This window comes from Vanellus vanellus (assembly GCF_965231255.1).
Source record: "Vanellus vanellus genome assembly, contig: HAP1_SCAFFOLD_829, whole genome shotgun sequence".
Classification (NCBI taxonomy): domain Eukaryota; kingdom Metazoa; phylum Chordata; class Aves; order Charadriiformes; family Charadriidae; genus Vanellus; species Vanellus vanellus.
In genome coordinates, this window is record NW_028128033.1 from 59,115 (window position 1) to 81,742 (window position 22,628).

General features: G+C 68.3%; 4 protein-coding genes across 7 annotated transcripts; 1 reads left to right on the forward strand and 3 right to left on the reverse strand.

Moving 5' to 3' along the window:
• Window positions 1-154: 154 nt before the first annotated feature.
• LOC309684761 (COP9 signalosome complex subunit 6-like) lies at window positions 155-4,203 on the reverse strand (the record flags this gene model as incomplete). The annotated part of the gene is made up of 10 exons (XM_082500630.1): window positions 155-414; window positions 654-754; window positions 1,018-1,110; window positions 1,324-1,438; window positions 1,693-1,740; window positions 1,848-1,910; window positions 1,981-2,069; window positions 2,577-2,708; window positions 3,333-3,458; window positions 3,906-4,203. The coding sequence occupies 10 exons, from the start codon at window positions 4,201-4,203 to the stop codon at window positions 274-276; spliced, it is 1,206 nt and encodes a 401-aa protein (XP_082356756.1). The 3' UTR covers window positions 155-273.
• Window positions 4,204-4,445: 242 nt separating this feature from the next.
• On the reverse strand, window positions 4,446-6,745 carry LOC309684762 (snRNA-activating protein complex subunit 2-like). The gene is made up of 5 exons (XM_082500631.1): window positions 6,524-6,745; window positions 6,143-6,262; window positions 5,985-6,053; window positions 5,425-5,638; window positions 4,446-4,695 (listed from the first exon to the last, which is right to left on the reverse strand). The coding sequence occupies exons 1-5, from the start codon at window positions 6,725-6,727 to the stop codon at window positions 4,460-4,462; spliced, it is 843 nt and encodes a 280-aa protein (XP_082356757.1). The 5' UTR covers window positions 6,728-6,745; the 3' UTR covers window positions 4,446-4,459.
• A 133-nt stretch (window positions 6,746-6,878) lies between these two features.
• Window positions 6,879-16,110, reverse strand: LOC309684757 (proline-, glutamic acid- and leucine-rich protein 1-like). Of its 2 annotated transcripts, XM_082500624.1 has the most exons (17): window positions 15,988-16,110; window positions 15,503-15,567; window positions 14,654-14,759; window positions 13,928-14,077; window positions 13,229-13,300; window positions 13,042-13,101; window positions 12,416-12,566; window positions 11,843-11,972; window positions 11,682-11,769; window positions 11,457-11,545; window positions 10,644-10,760; window positions 10,224-10,374; window positions 10,014-10,140; window positions 9,724-9,779; window positions 9,141-9,368; window positions 7,420-8,619; window positions 6,879-7,016 (listed from the first exon to the last, which is right to left on the reverse strand). In XM_082500624.1, exons 2-17 carry the CDS (start codon window positions 15,511-15,513, stop codon window positions 6,933-6,935), a joined length of 2,820 nt encoding a protein of 939 aa, XP_082356750.1. In that variant the 5' UTR covers window positions 15,514-15,567; window positions 15,988-16,110; the 3' UTR covers window positions 6,879-6,932. The 2 variants fall into 2 exon arrangements, with proteins under 2 accessions (XP_082356750.1, XP_082356751.1); XM_082500625.1 differs by lacking the exon at window positions 14,654-14,759.
• A 200-nt stretch (window positions 16,111-16,310) lies between these two features.
• On the forward strand, window positions 16,311-22,152 carry LOC309684760 (beta-arrestin-2). 3 transcript variants are annotated; one of them, XM_082500627.1, is made up of 15 exons: window positions 16,311-16,445; window positions 17,142-17,172; window positions 17,421-17,481; window positions 17,757-17,801; window positions 17,923-18,119; window positions 18,728-18,787; window positions 18,977-19,044; window positions 19,161-19,296; window positions 19,522-19,606; window positions 19,784-19,856; window positions 20,301-20,438; window positions 20,956-21,039; window positions 21,120-21,199; window positions 21,295-21,349; window positions 21,606-22,152. In XM_082500627.1, the coding sequence occupies exons 1-15, from the start codon at window positions 16,423-16,425 to the stop codon at window positions 21,700-21,702; spliced, it is 1,233 nt and encodes a 410-aa protein (XP_082356753.1). In that variant the 5' UTR covers window positions 16,311-16,422; the 3' UTR covers window positions 21,703-22,152. The 3 variants fall into 3 exon arrangements, with proteins under 3 accessions (XP_082356753.1, XP_082356754.1, XP_082356755.1); XM_082500628.1 differs by having other exon boundaries at window positions 21,637-22,152; XM_082500629.1 differs by lacking the exon at window positions 20,956-21,039.
• The last annotated feature ends 476 nt before the right edge of the window (window positions 22,153-22,628 follow it).

The window sequence follows — 22,628 nt, forward strand, 5'->3', positions numbered from 1 at the left end:
CCACAGAGCCACCCTGTCCCGCCAGGACTGTTATCTCCCTCCCTGGGACGGCCTTACCCGCCCCCCCCCGGCCACATGACCCCCCCCGAGCACCACGTTATCCCCCCGGACCACCCTGGCCCCACCTCTCCCAGGACATCAAACCGTTCACATCCCGGAGCTGATTTATTTGGGAAGGAGGTGCCCAGCATGGGGGGAGGACGACAGCCTCGAGGGTCGTGTTGGGGGGCTCAGGGCGTGGCTGGGGGGTCCCCAGTGCCTGTGTGTCCCCTGCTAGAAGAAGAGCCCCCGCATACGGCGGCCGATGCCCTGCCGGTCGTAGAGGATGTTGAACTTGTTGACGAACTGGTTCATGGTGTTGCAGGTTTTGGTGATGGTTCCCAGGTACGCCATCAGCCCTACGTCGTTGCATTGCTGGGGAGGGGGCGGCATGGGGGGGTTACGGCACTCCTGGGCCCCCCCAAATTCATCTACCCCCCCCCCCGGCTCCAACACCCCCCCCACAGCTGCGGCAGCACAGGGGCCACCAACTGCCCGTGGCCCGGGGGACACTGCTCTGCCACATCATGTGCCCCACAAGGGATAGGGGGACCTGGTGTGCCCCCCAGCAGCTCCCTGGGGACCCCCCCGAGGGACCCGGCGGCATCACTCACGTCGTAGAAGTCAGTCTTGAACTTGTCGGTGCTGAGGACGGGGAGGCAGTGGCACAGAGCGTAGGCTTCGCGCAGGATCTCGTGGTTGAACGGCACCTCACCTGTGGGGACCGTCAGCCGCAGGGACCCGGGGGACAGCGCGGACCCCTGGGGACAGCCCTGCGCCCTCGGGGACCCCCCCCGCCCTGTGGGGACAGCCCTTCTCCCTTGGGGACACCCCCAGGGTACAAACCTGCCCAGCCCCGCTCCAGGACAGCGGGGAAAGCCCAGGGGCGCTGGGGACAGCCCTGTCACCCCCTCTGGCTGCTGGGGACAGCCCTGTCACCCCCTCTGGCTGCTGGGGACAGCCCTGTCACCCACTCACCAGCCTCGGAGGCCCTCACGTACTCCAGGATGAGTTTGACGCGGCTGTGCAGCATCTTGATGGCGCTGTGCTGGGCGATGAGGTGCTCGGCCACTGCGGGGGACAAGGCCACGTGTGTGTCCCCATGTCCCCTGTCCCCCCCTGCCCTCCCCAGGCAGCTCCAGTGCCTCCGGGCAGCCCAAGACCTGTCCCCGTGACCCTTCTCCAGTGTGGTGTCCCCCTCTCCCTCCCCCGTCCCCGGGACATCCGCCTTTGTTGCGCCCTCCCGCCCCCACCCTGTCCCTCTCCCCCCTCCCCGTCCCCAACCTGTGGAGTTCTCCCCGCTGCCGGTTGCCGTCATTCGGGCCACGTGGTCCACGCCAATGCGCTCGGCCTCCTCGGTGGCCAGTGTGTATGTCAGCTCGGCAAACAGCATGGTGGCCTGGGGGGGACACGGGACACAGACCGGGGTGGTGATGGGGATGATGGGGGAGGGTCACCACAGCCCCCCCCGACCCTCCCTGCACCCCCAGAATCCCAACGGCCTCAAAAAACACACCACCGCCCCCAGCGACATCCCGTTCATGGCACCCCGGGAGCCTCCCAGACCCCCCCCCAGCCCCCACCGTGGTGCCAGGAGCCCCCCCAGCCCCATTTTCCCTCCCCAGCCCCATTCCCCCCCCAGCACTGATGTACCTCCCCATTGATGATGTCAATGACGGATTCAAAAACGCTGACAGGCAACTGGGAAGAGGAAGAAGAGAGAGAAAAATGTATTTGGGGGGGTCCAGACCCACGCTGGGGGGTCCTGGCCCCCCCTCATATGCCGGGACCCCCACCCCCAAACTCACGTCTGTGTGCTTCGTCATGGGGTTCAATTTGAGGAAGAGGGGGCTCTCGATGATCTCACACACCTGGAGCATTTCGGGGGGGTGTCAGGATGGGGTGCACAGCCCTGCCCCCCCCCGAACCCCCCCCACTCACCTGCTTGTGGACGTGGATGTCAGAGGGGTCAGGGGGGCCCCCGGTGGTGTACCAGCCCAGGAACTCCAGTTCCTTGAACACTTGTTTGACTGGGGAGGGATGGGGGGAGCTGAGTGGGGCTGCGGGGGGTACTGGGACACCCATCACCACACCCCACCCCCAATCTGGGAGCAGTGGGGGGGGCACTGGGGGCAGCAAAGAGACCCCTTTCCCCCCCAGGCCCCGGCACCCCTCACCCCCAGGAGCCCCCCCCCGAAGCCCCCACTGCACACCCCCCACCCCCCCTCCGGCAGCCCAAAGGCCCCCAGGACCACCCCACCCCCCCCAGAGCAGCCAAGGAAACCCCCAGGACCCCCTCAGCCTCCACAGGACCCCCCCTGGGGTAGCTCAGGACCCCCCAGCCAGCCCAGGACCCCTCAGGGCAGCCATGGACACCCCCCCCCACCTCCACCACCCCCCCCAGAGCACCCCAAAACCCTTTTACCCGCCCAGGGCAACCCAGGACCCCTCAAGGCAACCCAGGGCCCACCTAGGACACCCTGGGGCTGCTCAGGACCCCCCCAGACAGCCCAGGACCCCCCCAGCCCCCCCCTCACACTGCTCCTCTTTGGTGTAGTAGTACTCCTTATCGATGAGGACGTGTCCGTCCACCACGTGCGAGAGCAGCTCGAAGGAATTCATCACCTCGATGTTACGGCCCTCCTGGCGCCCGATGAGGGCCCCGATCACTGCCGGGGGGGGCAAAGGGGGGGGTGCAAGGGGGCGGGGCGGGGGGGGGGGTGGATGTCACCAACCACCCCAACACAGCACCGTGACGGATTCAGCTTTGTGCTGGGCGGGGGGAGGCAAAACCAGCCCCAGCAGCCAACTGGGTGTTGTGGGGGGCACAGGGGGGCTGGGGGGTACTCTGAGGGGGGCTATGGAAGGCTCCTGGGGGGTGGGAGTCGGGGTATGGACCCCAAAAGGGCCATGGGGGGGCCCATGGGGGACACCAGGGGGGACTGTGGGGTACTCTGAGGGGGGGCTTGGGGAGCCCTGGGGGGCTGTGGAAGGCTCCTGGGGGGGTGGGAGTCGGGGTATGGACCCCAAAAGGGCCATGGGGGGGCCCATGGGGGACACCAGGGGGGACTGTGGGGTACTCTGAGGGGGGGCTTGGGGAGCCCTGGGGTGCTGTGGAAGGCTCCTGGGGGGGTGGGAGTCGGGGTATGGACCCCAAAAGGGCCATGGGGGGCCCATGGGGCTGTGGGGAGCCCTGGGGGGCTGTGGAAGGCTCCTGGGGGGGTGGGAGTCGGGGTATGGACCCCAAAAGGGCCATGGGGGGCCCATGGGGCTGTGGGGGACCCCGGGGTTACCTTGTCCGGGTCGCCCCTCCTGCGAGCGCATGCGGATCCAGTGGTCGGAGATGTTGAGGATGACGAGGGGGTGTAGGGCCACCGAGACGCTGCCCGTCACCCCCCCGGCCATGACCGAGGGGGCGGCTGTGGGGGGGGAAGGGGGGGACGGTGAGCGGGCTGCCAGAGGGAGGCGGGGCGTGCGGCGGGGCGGGGCCCGGGAGAGAGTGGGCGGGGCCATGGGGAACAGGGGCGGAGCAGTGGGCTGAGGAGTGGTCACGGGCCATGGGCGGGTCCCCAGGGGTTGGGGCGGGGCAAAGGCCCGGGGGCGGGTCTCCGGGTTTGTGGGCGGGGCAAAGCCCAAGGGGCGGCCCCCCGGGACTGGGCCAGGGTAAAGCCTCGGGGGCGGGTGCTCAGGGTTTGTGGGCGGGGCCAAGACCCGGGAGCGGATCCCCGGGACTTGGGGGCGGAGCAAAGGCCCGGGGGCGGGGTCAGGCGGAAGGCTGCGGGGTCCGGGGCAGCGACCGGCCGGTCGGGGCGGTCCCGCGGCGGTCGCGCCGGTGCCGTGTACCGTGGCGACCCCGCGGGCGGTACCTGCCGCGTCCACCTCCATCCCGCCGGCCCCGTTGGTTCCCGTCGCGGAGGAAGAGGCGCCGGCCGCCGCCGCCATCTTGGCTCGGCCAGTCCCTGCGCGGCCGCCGTACGCCGCGGCTCCGCGCATGCGCGGGATGGGTGGCGCGTGCGCTGTGGCAGAGCGCAGCGGCGCATGCGCACGGGGCGGAGCTCCGAGCACAGTACCGCCCCCCAGACCCATCCCAGTGATTCCCCAGTCCCTCCCAGTTCCATCCCAGTGGCTTCCAGTCCATCCCAGCCCCTGCCCAGTGCCTCCCATCCCATCCCATTGACTCCCAGTCCACCCCAGTGCCTCACGGGGGTGATGGGGAGGCCCAGGGGACAGGGGGAGCTCCTCGCTGCAACCCCAGAAACTACAATCCCCCCCCCCCCTTTATTCCACTGTCCGAATGACTCCAAAAACGCCCAATTTGGGGCAAATCACAGATTTTATTCACCAGCCCCACAGTGAGGGGGGTGAGGAGGAAGGGGTTACTCCCCGGGGGGGGTGTCAGTCCCCGGGGGGGGGTCCCGGCTCACCCTGAGGGTCCCGTTCGGGCCAGGAGCCGCAGTGGGACCAGGAAGAGGTTGAGGGGACAGAGGCCGACCCCTCTCCAGCCGTCAGAAGGGACTGTGCTGGGGGCCGTGGCGGGGGGGTGGGGGGCCGTCAGGGCACTGTAGGACCCCCGGAAGTGGCTGTCGAGGGCAGTGCGGTCGAGGGCACCCAGCTCCTGGGGGAGGGAGCCCAGCAGGGCCAGCAGCACTGCCGCCTCTGAGGGGGGGACACAGCGTCAGGGACCCCCCATCTGCCCCATGCCATTCTGGGGGGGACCCAGACCCACAACGGGGGGGACAGCACTGATACCATCCCCAGCTGGGACCCCCCAGTTTGGGACTGACCCCCCCACCCCGGGTAGGACAACTCCTCCCAGTGACGGATAGACACCACCCCAAAGTTTGGGACACCCCCCCCCCAACTTTGGGACTGACACCTCCAGTTTGGGACAGACCTCTCCCAGTGAGGAACTGACACAACACCACACCCCCCAGACCCTCCCTGCTCTCCCCCCACATCCCCCTCCCCACACCACCCCATTGTGGGGACTGAGGCAAAAGAAAGGTTAAGTTTGGTAGAACTGATAGGGAGGAATGAGCAGCTGCAGCACTGTTGTGGCAGAGGATGAAGTTGTGAAGCTCCTCCCTCGATAAGGAGGTGCTGCTCACAGGGAAGAGAGATTCCCTTCTTGGTGGGAACAAGATTTTTAGAGTATGCCATGGTGTAAAGTAGAAAATTACCGGCCTTGGTAGAAAAGTATATAAAGAGCACACTTGCTTAATAAAGCTGATTTCGATCCTGCATATCGGAGTCCGTGCCTTTTCAATCGGCACACCCCCTGACACCTAAACCAGAGAGGGGAGCCACCAGACACCCCCCCCCCAACTGGGGAGCCCCAGATTCCCCCCCTCCCACCAGCCCTCACCATCAGGGCCCCCCACTCACCGGCAGGGGGGGGCGCAGGGCCCCTCCCGCCCCGGCAGAGCCTCCCCAGGTACTCGTAGACCCTCTGGAAATCCACGGTGAAGCCCCCAGCGGGGTCGGGGGGCTGCAGTGGGGTAGCGGGATCCCCTGGTGCCTCCTCACCCTGACGGGGGGGCGCGGTGGGGGGGACAGAGCGGAGGAGGGTCAGTGGCTCTGTGGCCGCCACCGTGAGGACCTGGAGGTGACAACAGGGGGGCGGTGATGTACCCTGAGAGGTGCCGTTGGGGGAGGCGGCTCCCTCTTCTGTCTCCCCCCTGCCCAAAACCTACCCCCCGGAATCTCTTGAACCACCCCTGGACAGTTCATGCCAGTATCGTCATTTTCAAATCTCTAATTGAGCCACTGATTAATTATTTTGCCAATTCCTCGTAAATCGGTTTTTGCTGCTGAAATCCCACCCTCTGCTCCACCTGCAACCATCACCACACTCTCTGCCGGCAAATCCATCCTGACCACTCCCAATAACCCTCCCCCCAGACACCCACCGCTGTCGCGACAAAACTGCCGAGAATCCCCCTCACCTGGGAGAACGCGGCCGCCGTCGCCTCCTCCAGCCCCTCCGCCAGCGTCTGGGCCAACTCCAGCCACACCTGGAAGGTGAAGGGGGGAGGGTGACACCGGCTCCCGGCCACCAGCCCCCCCCGCCCCTGCCCCTCGCAGGGACACCCCCCCCCCGCACCTCGATGGGGGCCGGGAGGTGGTCGCGGCGGCGGCGCTGCTGCTCCAGGCAGTGGCGGTACTGGGTGCGGACGGCCTCCCGCGCCGCCCGGCCCCGCAGTCGTGCCAGGAACGCCAGGATCTGCGGGAGAGCGTGGGGGGTTAGGGGCTGCCGGGGGGAATAGGGGTTGAGCCCCCCCCAGGGGATCCAGGCGTCCGGGGACCCCCATGTCCCTCCCCAGCGACCGAGGCATCCCAGGACCCCCAATATCAATGCCCAGGGACCCCCATGTCGCCCCCCCGCAAGCGCCTGGGGACCCCCACGTCGGCTTCCCCCAGCGACCCAGGCGTCCGTGGACACCCCGTGTCCCCCCGTGGACACGCCCTTCCCCGGCGCCCCCACCTCGGCCTCGCTCCGCCGGGGCAGACGCTCCCGCAGCGGCCGCAGGTCGGGGCGGCCCAGGTGGGCCTGAGCTCTCAGCGCCGCCAGCAGCGCCCGCTTCTCCCGCCCCGACCAGGCCGCTCCCGCCCGCCCCGGCTCCTCCGCCGCCTCCGGCACCGTCACGAACCGCGCCGGGGCCAAGCGGGGCCGTGGCGGCGGCTTCATCGCGGCGACAGACCACCACCGCGGCGGCGCCCGGAAATGGCGTCACTCGCGGCGCGACGAGGCACGCTGGGAGCCGCGGGGCACGCTGGGAGCTGTAGTTCAACACTCCCGGAGCGCCATTAAAACACACAGAGGCGGATGGGGGTGGGGGGTGGTTTATTCCATGTCTCGTTGTTGGGGGGGGTCCGGAGGGTCCTGGGGGGGGTCAGGGGGCGGTTTCGGGGGCCTTGTCGTCGTCTGGGGGACAGTCGATGAAGTCCGCCAGCATGGTGGCCGTCTCGTCCATCTCCTGCGGGGGGGACGGGGGGTGTCATGGGGGTGCTGGGGGGGCCTAACTGCCCCCAGACTGCCTCCCACCTCCTTAAACTGCCCCTTCTTACCCCAAACTGCCCCATCTTACCCCCAAATTGCCCCCCACAGCACATCAAAAGGGCCCCCTGGGGCGGATAAGCCCCAAACCCATAAGCCCATACTGCTCCATCCCACCCCACCCCAAAACCACCCCATCTTACCCCATACTGCCCCCGCCACCCTAAAACTGCCCCCTCTTATCCCAAACTGCCCCAAACACCCCTAAATTGCCCCACCTTACCCCATACTGCCCCCAGCACCCAAAACCTACCCCATCTTACCCCCAAACTGCCCCCTGTTGTCCTCAAACTGCCCCGCCCCCCCCACTTGCTTCCCTGTACCTCCTCCTTGTCCAGGGGGGGCAGTGGCTCCTCCTGCAGCTGGGGGGGGGCGGGGGGGGGGCTGCCGGCCCCCTCCGGGGGGTTGGGGTCGGGTGGGGGGTGGGCAGCATCCAGGGCTGGGGGGGGCACCTCGGGGGGCTCCAGGAGGGGGGGTGGAGGCTCGGGGATGCCCAGGGGGGGCTCCCCCTCTTCCTCCCCCCCCTCCTGGGGGGCTTTGGTCCCCTCTTCCTCCTCTTCTTCCTCCTCTTCCCCCCCCTCGGCAGGGGGGGGCGGGTGGCCTTCCTCCACCTCCATCACCAGTGCACCGGTGGTCCCCGGGGGTGGGGGGGGCTCCTCGGGTAGGGGCTGCCCCCCCTCAGCGGCCCCTTCCTCCTCCTCTTCCTCCTCCTCTTCCTCCTCGGAGAGACCTTCCTCCTCCTCGTACTCCTCTTCATCCTCCTCGTACTCCTCCTCGCCCAACTCCTCCTCCTCGTCGAACTCTTCCTCCTCCTCCTCCTCCTCTTCCTCCTCCTCGAAGAACTCTTCCTCCCCGAACTCCTCTTCCTCTTCCTCTTCCTCTTCCTCCTCTTCCTCCTCCTCTTCCTCGCTGCTGTTGATGTTGATCACGGCTGGATCGGGCTCCCCGGGGATCCCCGTCGGCTCCGGGGGGGCGGCCGGTGGGAGGACGGGGGGCAGCGGCGGCGGGGGGGGCGGCGGAGGTGGCGGCGGGGGCCCCGGTTCCTCGGGAGGAGCTAAGGGGGGCGAAGGGGGAGGGGGGGGAGGCCCCCCACTTTTCGGGGCAGGGGGCGAAGGGGGAGGCCCCCGCTTGGGGACGATGACCACGCTGTCATCCGAGTCGCTCTCCAGAGAGATCTCCACATCTGAGGGCTCCTCTTTGTCGTAGTGCACGAAAACAGGGCGCCGGGGGCGACCCCCCCCCGGGACCCCCTCCTCTTCCCCCCCCCCAGGGGCGGCGGGGGGCTGCCCGGGGGGGGCTTCCCCGGGGGGCTCCTCCGCCAGCGGCGGTAGACGGGGGGGCCCCAAGGGGTTGGCGGGGGCGGCTCGGGGAGCCCCTGGGAAAGCTGGGGGAGGCAAGGGGCGGAAAGGGGGTGCGGGGGGGTCCGGGGGGGGGGCCGGGACGGCGGTGGGGTGCAGGGGGGGCACCCAGGGTCGGGCCAGAGCGTTGGCCACCACCAGAGCTTCAGTGCAGACGGAGGAGACCTGGGGGGGTGTGGAAGGGGGTTATTGGGGTGCCGGGGCGGGTCCCATGGGACATAGGGGGTCTTTGGGGGTCCCTGGGGGGGTGGAGGAGCGCTCAGGTCCCAGATCCCTGAGGGGGGGTGGGGCTGTGTGGTGAGGGGGGGCGCTGAGGGGACCCACTGTAGAACAGAGAGCTTTTAGGGGTACTCAGGGGGGTCGTGGATGTGAAATGGAGAGGCAGGGGGTAATAAGGGGTCCCGGGGGGGCTAAATGAGTCCCAGGGCGGGTGAGGGGCTCCTCGGGGGGGAAGTGACCCCTGTGGGGTTCAGCTAAGGGCTGGGGGGGGGCAGCTGTGAAATGGAGGGGTCCAAGAGGGTGAGGGAGTCCCGAGGGAGTCCGAGGTCCGGAATGGGGGGTTTGGGGAGGGTCAGGGGCCCCTGGGGGTCACGTTTCTGGGGTGGGGGGGCCTGGGGAGGGTCGGGGGGTCGCGGGGATCCCAGCTGTGGGACGGGAGGGGTTCTGGGGGGTTGTCCCCGTCTCACCTGGAGGGCCGGGTCGCGCTGGCCCTGGCCGAAGGCTCGCAGGGCGCAGTGCAGGGGGGGGGCCCCGGCGGGGGCGGGGGCCAGCACCAGGGCCAGCAGGAGCTGGTAGAGAGCGGCCCGGCACGGAGGGCTGGCGTAGGGGGTGCCAGGGGGGCCGGCGGCGGCGGCTGGGGGGGCCTCGGTCTGTGGCAGCCGCAGCAGCAGCGGCACCACCAGTTCCTGCAGCCGCTGGGGAGAGAACGCGGGGGTGTCACAGGGGGGAAACGCAGACCCCCCAAACCCCGTAGGGAGCCACAGCGTGTGTCCCCAAGCCCTGTAAGCCCCCCCTCACCTGCCCCCCAAATCACAGCCCCGTGATCCCCCCTCACCCACCCCAACCCCACAACATGCCCCCCCCAGATCCCATTCCCAACACCGCTCACCCCGAGACCCACCACCGCCTTCACCCAGCAGTTGCCCCCCCAACCCTGGAGACCCTCCAAAAACCACCCCAGCCCCACACCTGCCCCCAACCCCCCCCAGCGCGCTCCCCCTCAGCCCCACGGAGACCCCACCCCCACCCCCACCGCCGTCACCCCCTTACCCGGTGCGTCTCCTCCTTGATGAGCGGCCCCCCCGTCAGGATGGCACGCCGCAGCGCTGGGGGAGGGACACGGGGGTCAGTAATGGGGCGATCGGGGCGGGGGGGGCCTTCCCCCTTCTACCCCCACCAAACACCAATGGGGGTCTTGCGGAGCCCCAATGGGGCGATTGAGGGGGGGCTTCCCTTTCCCCCGACCCCCCCACCAGCAACAGTGGGTCGCAATAGGGCGAGGGAGAGGTGCAGCCCCCCAGTTTGCTCCTGTGGGGGGTCCCAGCACACCCCCCCGGTACCTCGCAGCGCAGCGCGGCACACGTCGCTGTTGGCTGCCGGCTCCAGCTTGCGGTGCAGGGGAGGGGCGTCCCCCCCGTCCCCCAGTTTGGGCCGTTTCGGGGCGCTGGGTTTGGGCTCTGCTTTCAGCTGCAGGAAGAGAGAGAGAAAAGGGGGTACGGGGGGTCTGGGGGGTGGGGAAGGGGTGTGGGGCACGGGGGGGGAGCTCTCACCTTGATGCCCTCGGCCGGGGGGGTGATGTCGCTGAGGAGGTGGGCCAGCAGCACCTCGCTCGGGGCGCCGGGGCCCTGCAGCACCCCCGAGGCGGCCCCCGCCACCTCCACCCACAGCTCCAGCACCTGGTACAGGCGGGTGCGCACCGCGCTGGGGGGGCAGAAAGGGGGTGTCGGGGGGGCGCGGGGACCGCCCCACCCCGCAGGGACCCCCGTACACCACCCCCGGGGACCCCCCCACACTCTCCTGACCCCCCCCAGGGACCCCCAACCTCCCCACGCACCTCCCCAGGGACCCCCCCACACCCTCCCCGTGCCCCCCCACTGCTCTGGGACATGAAGGACAGACGCAGGGACCGCCCCAAGTCCCAGCAGGGACCCCCGGGGCGCCCCCTGCCCCAGGGAATGCCCCCCCAGTACCTGAAGGGCTTCTCCTGCCCCGGCAGCACTGCCTCCCGTGCCCCGCTCCAGGCACTCAGCACCTGCGGGAAGAGGCGGCCCAGGACGCTGCCCCAGCGCACCAGGCGCGCCCCACACCTGCGGGGGGGTCAGGGCGGCGCCACGGACCCCCCCACTGCACCCCACGTCCCCCCAGCGCAACCCTTCCCTCCCAGCACAGCCCCGCTGTCCCCAGTGTCCCCCAAGCACCCCCAGCTCCCTCCCAGCGACCCCAGTCCCCCCAAAACCCCCACCTCCCTCCCAGTTTGCCCCACTTTCTTCTCAATACAATTCCAATGTTTCCAGTACACCCCAAAAAACCCAGTTCTCTCCCAGTTTACACCCATTTCCTCCCAATACACCACTAATGTCCCTAGTTCCCCCCCAGTGCCTCCAGTACCCCCAAAACCCCCAGCTCCCTCCCAGTTCCCTTTTTTTTTTCCCTAATATACCTCCACTGCCTCTACTATCCCTCAAAACTCCCAATTGTCTCCCAGTTCACACCAGTTTTCTCTTAACGCAAACCCAGTGTCCCCAGTTCCCTGGCCCCACACAACTCCAGTGCCTCCAGTACACCCAGAGTTCCCCAGTTCCCTCCCCATTCACACTGGTTCCCTCCTAAACCACCTCCAGTGTCTCCAGTCCCCCCAGAAGCCCCCAGTTCCCTCCCAATTCGCCCCCTGCACAGCCTTAAGTGTCCCCAGTACCCTCAAACCCCCCCCAGTTCCCTTCCAGCACAACCCCAGTACCCCCAGTCACCCCCCCCAGTCACCCCCAGTGCCCCCCCAGACTCACGCCAGGATGAGGGCGGACAGCACCTCCAGCATCTCCAGGTGCACTGAGGGCAGCAGCAGCATCTTCAGGGGACCGTCCCCAAACCAGTTCTGGGGAGACAGGGCAGGGTCGAGATCCCCTCTGCACCCCCAAATGTGCCCCCCCAGACCCCCAAGGACGCAGCCGGGGGCTCAGCTGCCCCAGTGGGGGGGTCGGGGACTGTTCCCCCCCCCCCCCAGCACTCACAATGTTCTTGCTGGTGATGTTCAGGGCACGGCAGACGAGGTCCAAAATATCCTGGACGGGGACAGTGACAGGGGCCACAAAGTCTTTGCTGCCGAGTAAAAATGGGGGGTCAGGGGACACAGCTGGGGGGCTGGCAGAAATCTGGGGGGGCGGGTCGGTACCTGAGCAGGAGCTGGAGCACTCGGGCCAGCCCCGAGAAGCGGTTGTGCAGGGTGAGGACGAAGCCGGTGTCCCCGTCCTGGGGGGGCGGCAGCAGCAGCTCCACCCCCGGCCCCTCGTAGGGTAGTGGGTCTGGGGGGGAGAGGGAGGCAGCGTTAGTGCCCAGGCACCCCCGGGAGACACCCAGGCCTCCAGAGACCCCCCCAAAACACCCCTCAGGCCTCCTCTGACCCCATCGGTATCCCCCAAACGAGCCCCGAGAGTCTCTCTGTGCCCCAGAGCCCCCCAAACCTCCTCTGAGGGTCCCTCTGTGACCCCAACCCCCCCCCGAGGATTCCTCTGTGCCCCCCCAGCCCCTCAAACCCCCCTCAGGGTGCCTCTGTGCCCCCAGAGCCCCCCAACACACACCCGAGAGCCTCTCCGTGCCCCAGAGCCCTTCACAGCCACCCCAAGGGTCCCCGCGTGCACCCGCAGCCCCTCAAAACCACCTTTGAGGGTATCTCCAGCCCCCCGAGGGTCTCTCCACCCCCCATGCCTCCCCCTGGGGTCCCGCGGGTGCGGCGTCCCCCACCCACCACTCTCGCTGCCCTCGAAGAGTGCCCCAAGCAGCCCGTGCAGGGTAGCCAGCAGCCCCTGCACCTCCTGGTTCCAGCACTCCGTGTGCCGCAGTCCCTGCGAAAAACCCCGGCCCAGCGCTGGCAGCAGCGCGTAGCACTCGCAGGCCAGCTTGGGGGGGGCAGACAGCCATCAGGACCCCTGCCATCCCCACCCCAGGGCCCCCCAGGGCTGCCCCAGACCCCTCGAGAACTACCCCAGGTCCCCACAGTCCCTCCGAGGAATGTTCCCGCACCACAGGGACCCCCAGAGCCCCTCCTAGGGCTGCCCTGCTCCCCCCCAACAGGTGTCCCAGCCCCCCCAGGGCCATCCCAGCCCCCCCCCAGGCCCCCCAGGACTCTTCTGGCTTCTCTATGCCCCCCCCATCCTCCTCAGGACCCTCTCAAGGTGCCCCTACCTTTCCTAAGTCTCCCCCCAAACATTCTCATACCCTCTCCTGGGGGTTCCAACTGCCCTCCACAGTCCCCAGGACATACCCTGCACCCCCCCAGAGCTCCCTCAACCGCCCCCCACAACAGCCCCACACCTTCAACCTGCCATGAACATTTTCGGGACACTTCCCCCCTCCCCGGGCTCCCCCCTTTACCTGCTGTAGCTGCGGGGACTCAGAGTCGATGCGGGAGAGGAAATACGCCGCCAATTTTCCCTGCGGGGGACAAGGTGTGACAAGGGGGGGACACACAAAAAGAATGAGCCCCACCGCCACCGCCATGGCCTCCTGCAGTGGGGGCACGGCACAGTTCACCCCCCAGATCCCCAGGGAGAACGCTCACCCGCATGGAGCCACAGGCGCGGGGGTAGAAGGTCATGCAGGACTTGATGCCCTCCAGCGTGGAGACCTCACACTGCCAGGGAGGGGTCAGTGGGGCAGGCACAGACCCCCCTGTGCCACCCCCCGAGTCCCCTGTGTCCCCCCGAGCCCCCCCAAACTCCTTGAACCCCCCCCAAACCCTTGTGTCACCACTGCCCCCCCACAACCATCTACATGCCCCCCAACCCCCCGCGTGTGCCCCCCAGCCTCCTGTGTCACCTCCGAGCCCCCCATCTGCCACTGGAGCCCCCCCACGCCTGTGACCCCTGACTGTGCCCCCTGCGACACCCCCAGAGGACGCTGTTCTCCTTTAGCCCCTCTATGACCCTCCCCAGCCCCCGATGCACTGCCTAAGACTCCCAAGTGCCCCCTCAGAACCCCAGCCCCTCTATGACACTCCTCAGCCCCCCATAAGCCCCCCAAGAGCCCCCCTCAGCCCCTCTGTAACTCTCCCAAGACCCCCATGATCCCCCTGTGACACCCCCAGCCCCTCTGTAACCCTCTTCTGGCCCCCACAGCCCCACTGGACCCCCTGTGACCCACCCAGCCCCTGCGTGACCCTCCCCAGCCTGCCCAAGCACCCCCGGACCCCCTCCCAGCCCTTAAGGGATCGTCCCCAGCCACCCTGCATGTCCCCCCTGCCCCCCCCCAGCGCCCTCACCTCGGGTTTGAGGGCCAGCAGGGAGGTGAGCAGCCCCGGGATGTGGTTGGTGCCAATGTCCCGCGCCAGCTCGGGCAGTTGGGAGGAGAAGAGCAGGAGGTCATGGAGCACGGCCACCCCCAGTGCCATGGTGGGGGCCGGGTCCTGCGACTGAAGGTGGGGGGGATAGGGACAGGGGAGGTCAGCATGGCCCCTCTTCGCCACGGCCACCTACACAGCCCCCAACGCCCTCCCAGTGCGCCCAGTCACCCCCCGCCCCCACCCTGCTCCAGCCCAGGCTGTGCTGCCCCCCAGGTCCCCCCCTCAGGGAACCCCCCGGTCCCTTAGGACCCCCCAAGGACATACCTAGACCCCCCTCAGCCCTCTGGGACCCTCCATAGGGACCCTCACAATTCACCCCCCACCCCCAGTCCCCCCAGCTGCCGGAGGTGCTGCAGCCTCCACAGCCACCCCAGGCAATGCTGCCCCCACCCCCTGGAGTGCCCTTGGGGACCCCCCAGCCCTCTGCAGAACCCCCCCCAGCCTCCCCAGAACCCCAAAGGTGCTCTACAGCCCCACGGGGACGCCCCCAGCCCCTTGGAGACTCCCTCAGCCCCATAGAGACCCTCCCCAGGGACCTCCCCGGCCCCCTGGGGCGCCCCTGGGGCCACCCCAGCCCCCGGCAGATCCCCCCGGCCTCCCCCGGATCCCAGAGGTGCTCTCCAGCCCCATGGGACCCCCCCGGACCTGGAGGAGGTGCTGCAGCCCCCGCAGCCAGCCCAGGCAGTGCTGCTGGAAGGGCTCCGTGGGGCTCTCGCTCACCAGCAGCGACAGCAGGCACAGCCCCTCGAACCTGCAACGCCATTGGCCGCCGCAATCAGGGCCCGCCCTCTGCGCCCAGCCCCGCTCGCCACACCCCAGGGAGGATCTCACTCCTGATTGGCTGCTGCGCCACCAAATCCCACCCACTCCTCGTGTCAGGGAGCCAATGGGAGGGGGAGCAGTAAGGGCGTGGTGCACTCACAAGGCCTCATTAGCTGCCTGCCTGCATGGCCCCACCCACCCGGGTAGGCAGTCTCTGTTCATTGGCTGGTGTCCCAGCTAGTCCCGCCCACCACATATCAGAGAAGCCAATACAAGCCAAAAGACTGTGGGTGTGGCATAGGGAAAAGACTGATTGACTGATCTGCTCGGCCAATAGGAGAGAACCGCCCAGGGGCACGGCACTGAAGTAGCTGAGGATTGGCAGTGTACCCTCATCCTTAACAAAACCACCAATAAGAAATGGGATCATGTGGGTGTGGCATATGCAGCCCCTCCTCCCTCTGATTGGCTACCTACCCATGCAGCCCTGCTGCGCCAAAGACAAAACCTCTTTTGATTGGTTTATGCTTCCCCCACAGCCAATGGCAACACGGCTCCAATTTGGAAGCATGTTGCCATTGGTTAATGTGCAAGCCCCGCCCCCTGCACAGGCTAGCATGTTCTCATTGGCTCACCCCTCACTTTTTGCCCCACCCCCAGAACAGCAGCCAATGAGGAACAAGGTAGTCAAGGCACCGTGCATCCCAATTGGCTGGAGCAGTCGTCACTCACCGGGTCTTCATGGAGCCAAGGCGGGCACTGGTGACACCGACGAGGCCGCCAATGGCCTGGGCGCTCTGGGGTCACGGGGTCAGGGTCATGAGGGGGTCAGGGGTCACGAGGGGTCCCCAGGGGTCATGGGGGGGGTTGAGGAGTCACCAAGGACAGGGTACGGTGGGGATTAGGGGTCGGGGGGGGGAGGGGTCAGGGGTCACACAAGGTCCCGGGGTCACACGGGGGTGGAAGTCACATGGGACAGGTTAGTGGGGGTCAGGGGTCAGATGAGGGGGGTCAGAGGTCACATGGGGCCTAACGGGAGGGAGGGAGGGCGAGGCCGGGGGGGTAGCCAGAGGATGAGACCATGTGAAGGGGGCGGGGCCTGGGAAAGGGGGCGGGGTCCGGGAAAGGGGGCGGGGCCTGGGAAAAGGGGTCCCGTTCCCGGTGCCGGGGGTTGGGGGATGTCCCGGTCCCGCCACCTCCCCCCTCGTTTTCCGCACCTGCGTGCCCGCGCTGTCCCGCAGCCCCCGCACCAGCCCCGGGAGCGCGCGCCGGGACGGCGGAAGCGCGCTCAGTGCCTCCAGCAGCGGCGCGGCGGGAGCGCGCGCCGTCGCCACCGCCGCCGCCGCCATCTTGCCCCCCCCCCCCGCGCACGTCTCCACCGCGCGACGCCGGCGCAGCCGTGTGACGTCACGCCGGATGAAGACGAGGAGGGTCCCGGAGAAGGGGCGGGGCTACGGGAACCTCCGTGACGTCGACCCCCCCGCGGCCACCGCCGCCGATTGGCTGAGGCGCCCCCTCCTCCTTCTCCACGTGACCCTCGGCCTGGTCATGGCCTCGCCGCGGCCTGCGCTGCCGCCGCGACGGGCCCGGGGACCCGCCGCCCCCGCCTAGGCCCCTACTGGCACCGGGACCGCTCCCACCCCGGTTCCAGCATGGGGGAGAAGGCGGGAACCAGGTGAGGGGCGGGTGTGGGTGTGGGTGTGGGTGTGGGTGTGGGTGTGGGTGTGGGTGTGGGTGTGTTCGTGTTCGTGTGTGACAGCTCCTACGGAGGTCCCCGGACACGGCAGTGGGGATCGGGACCCCCACCCCCATGGCGAGGGCGAGCTGGAACCCTGCGGGGGGATGGGGGGGTGCCCCAGCTGGGAGGGGGTTGGGCAGGGGAAGTGCTGGGGGGGGATGGGAGGGGAGGAGGAAGCGGGAGGGGGAGGAAGGGCTGACCGCAAAGCGTTGGGGGGGGGCCCCCGAACTGAGGGGGGCGGCAGCTGTAGGGCCACTGTCAGCCCCATGGCTAATTTCCCCCCCCCCCCGCATCCCCTTCCCCCTACATCCCCATCCCCCCACATTCCCGCCCTCCCACGGCTGTTAGTGGCCCCGAGTGGGTGCGGGAGCATTACCCCCCCGCAGAGGAGCGGGGGGGGCCCTTTCACCCCGGCTTCCTGCTGGGTGGAAAACAGGAACCACCATGGCTGTTCCCCCCCCTGCCCACCCGCCAGTGCCTCCCAGTCCGGCTGGTGGGGCTCAGGTTGCCCCCCCCCTTCCCTCAGGAATAAGGGGTTTCTGGCATGTTTTTTTGGGGGGGAGAAGTGGAGGGAGGGGGTTGGGGGGCACCCATCCCCCCAAAATCCTATTTTGACCCTTTTTTGCCCCACAGGGTGTTCAAGAAATCCAGCCCCAACTGCAAGGTGAGGCCCTGGGGGGGGGGGGGGGGGGTTCACCACCTGCTGCCCCCCACCCCGGGGGACCCTCACTTCCCCCTCAGTTACTCGTGACGTGAGCCGTGCCCGTCCCCGGTGGGGTTGGGGGTGCCATCCTCATGCTGAAAATTTGGGGCCTCCCCAGTGTCAGGGGACTGCTGACACCATCCTTGGAGGGGGGGGGGGGGTGGTGTTCCCCATGGCCTGACCCCCCTGTACCTTCCCCCCCACCATAGCTCACAGTCTACCTGGGCAAGAGGGACTTTGTGGATCACCTGGACCGGGTGGACCCTGTGGGTGAGTGGGATTTGGGGGGGGCTTCTGGGGGGGTTGGGTGGACCTAGGAGGGTTTGGGGGGGGACGGACGGACGGACCTGGGGGGTTTGGAGAGGGCTCCCAGGGTTTTTTTGGGGGACCTTGGGGTGGGGCTAGAGGGGCTGCTGAGGCATTTGGGGGGGTTGGAGGGTGCTGGGAGGGGGCAGAGGGTGTGCTGGGGGATTCTGGGTTCCTCTGGGCCTGCTGTGGGGCTGGGGGGCCCTCACTTCCCCCTGACCCCCTCCTTCCCCTTGCAGATGGGGTGGTGCTGGTGGACCCCGACTACCTGAAGGACCGGAAAGGTGAGGGCTGGCGGTGGAGGTGGGGGGGGACACGACATGGTGGGGGGCTCCCACCCCCCTGGGTGACGCCAGGGTCACCTCCCTCGGCTGCCTGGGTCCCACGGCCCCCCCGCCCCCGCAGTGTTCGTGACGCTGACCTGCGCCTTCCGCTACGGCCGGGAGGACCTGGACGTCCTGGGCTTGTCCTTCCGCAAGGACCTGTTTGCCGCCACCCGCCAGGCCGTGCCCCCCCTGCCCGAGGAGCGCCGCCCCCCCACCCGCCTGCAGCAGCGCCTGCTCCGCAAGCTGGGCCCCGCCGCCCACCCCTTCGCCTTCACGGTGAGCCCTGCCCGACAGGCTCTGCTGCACATGGGGTGCCTCATCCCAGAGCCAATTTGGGATCCTCTGTCCCATAACTGGTCTCGTACTTGGTTGGGGGGGTTGCTGTCTGTGGGGTGCCTTGTCCCATAGCTAGTTTGGGGTCTCCTGCCCCATAGCTGGCCCCATAGCTGGCTGGAGCGCTGTGCTGCCTGTGGCGTGCCTCATCCCATAACCAATTTGGGGTTTGCTGTTTTATAGCTGGGCCCATAGCTGGCTGGGGGGGTTGCTGAGCGTGGGGTGCCTTGTCCTATAGCCAGTTTGGGGGTCTCTTGCCCTATAGCTGGCTGGAGGGCCGCACTGCCTGTGGGGTGCCTTGTGTAATGGTGAGTTTGGGGTTCTCTGCTCCACAGCTGACTCTATAGCTGGTGTGGGGGGGACCCTGCTGTCCATGGGGTACCTCATCAATGGCTGATTTGGGGTCCCCAGTCCCATAGCTGGCCCGTAGCCATGTTAGGGGGTTCTCTGCCCTGTAATCAGCCCTACAGTTCCCACCCAACCCACGGGGGGCAGAGCCAGCTCCTCTCAGTGTTGTGTTTGTCCCCCCCGGCCCCTCTGTACCCCCCCAGATCCCCCAGAACCTGCCCTGCTCCGTGACACTGCAGCCTGGCCCCGAGGACACTGGCAAGGTGGGGCTGGAAGGGTCTGGAGGGCAATGGGGGGGAGGCAAAGGGGGGTTATTGGGGGGCTCTGAGGGCTGGGAGTTATTTGTGGGGAGGGGGGCTGTGGAGGAGTGATAGGGGTGGGGGTGAAGAGATGGGGGGGAGGTGTGTTACGGGGGTCTCATCCCATGTATTATGTTTCCCCCACCCCCCCAGGCTTGTGGTGTCGACTTCGAGATCCGGGCATTCTGTGCTAAATCCCTGGAGGAAAAGATCCACAAGAGGTAGAAGGGACCCGGGCACCCCTGCGACCCCCAGCCCCCCACGGGACCCCTCTCCAGGAGGAGCCAGGGGTCTGGGGATCCAGGCGTGACCCCCCCGCCACCATTTCCCCCACCAGGAACTCGGTGCGGTTGGTGATCCGGAAGGTGCAGTATGCACCAGAGCAGCCGGGCCCCCAGCCCAGCGCCGAGACCACCCGGCACTTCCTCATGTCCGAGCGCTCCCTGCACCTGGAGGCGTCACTGGACAAGGAGGTGGGGGGAATTGGGGGTCCCAGGTGTGGGGCAGAGGCGGGGGGGGATTGGGGGCTCCAGATGTAGGGCAGGGGCTGGGGGGTGGGATTTGGGGGTTGCAGGTGTGGGACAGGGGGTGTTGGGAGTCCCAGCTGTGGGGCTGGGTGGGGATTTGGGGGTTGCAGCTGTGGGGCAGGGGTTTGGGGCGCTGTAGGTCGCGGTGCTGAGCCAGTGCCTCCCCCTCAGCTCTACTACCACGGGGAACCCCTGAACGTCAACGTCCACGTCACCAACAACTCCAGCAAGAGCATCAAGAGGGTCAAAGTCACCGGTATGGGGCGGATGTGGGGGGACAAGGGGAGCCGGGGGGTTGGGGGACACAGGGGGGAGTTGGGTGGTGAGGGGGGCGTGGGGAAACGGGGGGGGGACAGGAGGGGACATGGGAGGGGATGGGGGGGCTGATGGGGGGGACACGGGGGCTGGGGGTGACCCATTGCTGTCCCCCCAGTGCGGCAGTTCGCCGACATCTGCCTCTTCAGCACCGCCCAGTACAAGTGTCCCGTGGCCCAGATAGAACAGGAGTGAGCGGTGACCCCACCCCACCCCCTTTACCCCTCCCTGAGACCCCTGGGGACCCCCCAACCCCTTCTCCCTTGCCCTGGCAGTGACCCCATGACCCCACCTGACCCCCTGGCTCACCTGGGGTGACCCCTTGACCCTGGGGTGATCTCTGGCCTTGACCCTGGGGTGACCCCCTGTCCCTGGGATGCCCCTGTCCCTGGGGTGTCCCTGCGTCCTGGGATGACCCCAGACCCCTTGTCCTCGGAGTGACCCCTTTGCCCCAGGGGAGACCCCTAACCCTCCCCTGACCCCTTGTCCCTGCGCCCACCACATCTCCATTCCCCCCTCGATGTCACCCCCAGCTCTTTCTCCCCTGGGCCGCCCCCCGTTCCCTTTGCCCCAGGGCTGACCCCGTCCCCCCCCGGGGGTGACCTTTGACCCCGTATGTCCCCCCTCCCCCACAGGGACCAGGTCCCCCCCAGCGCCACTTTCTGCAAAGTGTACACGCTGACCCCTCTGCTCAGCACCAACCGGGACCGGCGGGGGCTGGCGCTGGACGGCAAGCTCAAGCATGAGGACACCAACCTGGCGTCCAGCACCATGTGAGGGGGGGGCACGGGGGAAGGACAGGGTCGGGGGGGCGATAAACGGGGGCGTTTATCGCCCCCCAGAGCTCCTGGGGACTGACCCGGGGGGAGTGGGGCAGGGCAGAGCTGGGGGGTGGGAGGGGCACAGCCGGAGGAGGGGGGAGCAGGGAAATCTGTGGGGGGTCAGAAGGGGGGGGATGGTGACAATAAACCCCCCTCCAGAGCTCCTGGGGGGACATCACACCCCCCAGACGCCCCCAAGTGGGGCAGGGCAGAGCTGGGGGGAGTGGAAGGGGGGGCCCGGGGGCATCTGGGGGAGTCTGGGGGGTTGTGAGGGGGCAGTGGGGTGCAGAAGGGGAGGGGAGGGCGATACCCCCCCCCCAAGCTTCTGGGGACAGACCCGGGGGAGACATCACCCACCCCCCCCAACCCCTAACCCTTTGCGTGGGGCAGAGTGCTGGGGGGGGGCGTGTCCTGTTGTGCGTGTGTGTGTCTCCCCCCCATGTTAACACCCCCCACCCCCCGATCACAGCGTGAAGGAGGGAGCGAACAAGGAGGTGTTGGGCATCCTGGTGTCCTACCGCGTCAAGGTCAAGCTGGTGGTGGCCCGTGGCGGGTATGTCCCCCCCCGCGACCCCACTGACCCCCCCCGTGTGTGTGTCCCACCCCCCCAAACTCATCCCCTTCTCTCCACAGGGACGTCTCGGTGGAACTGCCCTTCGTCCTCATGCACCCCAAACCCCCCGAGCACTGCCCCCCCCCGCGCTCCCACTCAGGTAAGGGCGTCACCAGGGGGGAGGCGGGGGGGGGTTGGTAGGACCCCCCCGTGTCACGCTGACACCCTGTGTGTCCCCTGTTGTCACCCCCTCAGCCCTCCCCGAGACGGACGCCCCTGTCGACACCAACCTCATCGAGTTCGAGACCAAGTGAGTGATAAAGGGGGTTGAGGGGGGGGGGGGGGAGTGTAAAATTGGGGGGGGGGGAGTAAAACTGGGGGCGCTGTGCAGAGACTGACACACCCCTCAGCCCCCCAAGGGTTGAGCTGTCCCTCACCATTCCCTGGGGGGGGGGGGGGGGGGGGCTCTGAGAGCAGTGGGAGGGGGGATCTGAGGATCGTTGGGGGGGTGTCACTGGGGGGGGGGCTGGGAGGGTAATTTGGGTGTGGGTGTCCCCCCCCCCAAGCTACGGGCAGGACGATGACATTGTCTTCGAGGACTTCGCCCGTCTGCGCCTGAAGGGGCTGAAGGACGAGAAGGACGACGAGGACCAGTTGTGCTAAACAACCCCGGGACCCCCAAACGTGCCCTGGGGCCCCCAAATCCCCCCGGGGACACACCCCACACCCCCCCCAAGCACACCTCCCCCCCAGGACCCCCTGTGAGCCCCCAAACCCCCCCCGGGAACCCTCATCTCGCCCCCCCCCGGTCCCCCCCAGGATCCCCCCCACCCTGCCTGACTGCTGTAAGGGGGGGTCCCCCCTTCCCCCCCCTCCAGGGGCCATTTCAGGGGGACACCACCCCCCCGGGGTGCAGTCACACCCCCCAAACACTGGACTCGACTGGGCATTACTTCCCCCCCCCCCCCTCCCCGCGCTGTTTATATGTACATTAATTTTTAAGGATGTTTTGGGGACACCCCCATCGCCCCCTCCTCCTCCACGCCCCGGCTGTGTCTGGTGGGTGTTGGGGATGTGGGGAGGGGGGGTTCTCTGGGGTAAATAAAACCTTTGAGTGGAGCTTGTCGTGAGGAGGGTGATTTTTGGGGTGAAACGGGGGGCTTTGGGGCTGCAGTACCCGCCCTACACCCCTCTCGGGGGGCGCGGGAGGACCGTGGGCCACTGAGACGGTTCCTAGAGCGGCCGCGGAGAGGGGGCGGTGGCGGCACCACGGGGGGGGGTATCACGTGACGCGGGGGGCGGTGCAGCGCATGCGCGGCCGGAAGTGGCGGCGGCCGGAAGCGGAAGCGGCGCGTACGGCGGCCGGCGCGGGCCATGGCGGGCTACGGGGTGGCCAACGAGCGGCTGCGCGTGCTGGAGGAGCTGGAGCGCGAGATCGGCGCCTCCCTGCAAAGTGCCGGTGGGCGTGGCTTCGCGAGGGGGCGGGGTTATGTGTGGGCAGGGCTTAAGGGAGGGCGGGGCTGGAGGGTGGGGCGCGGTTTCCGTGGTGGCAGCGGGGGGTGTGGCCTCTGAGGGGCCCCTGAGTGGGT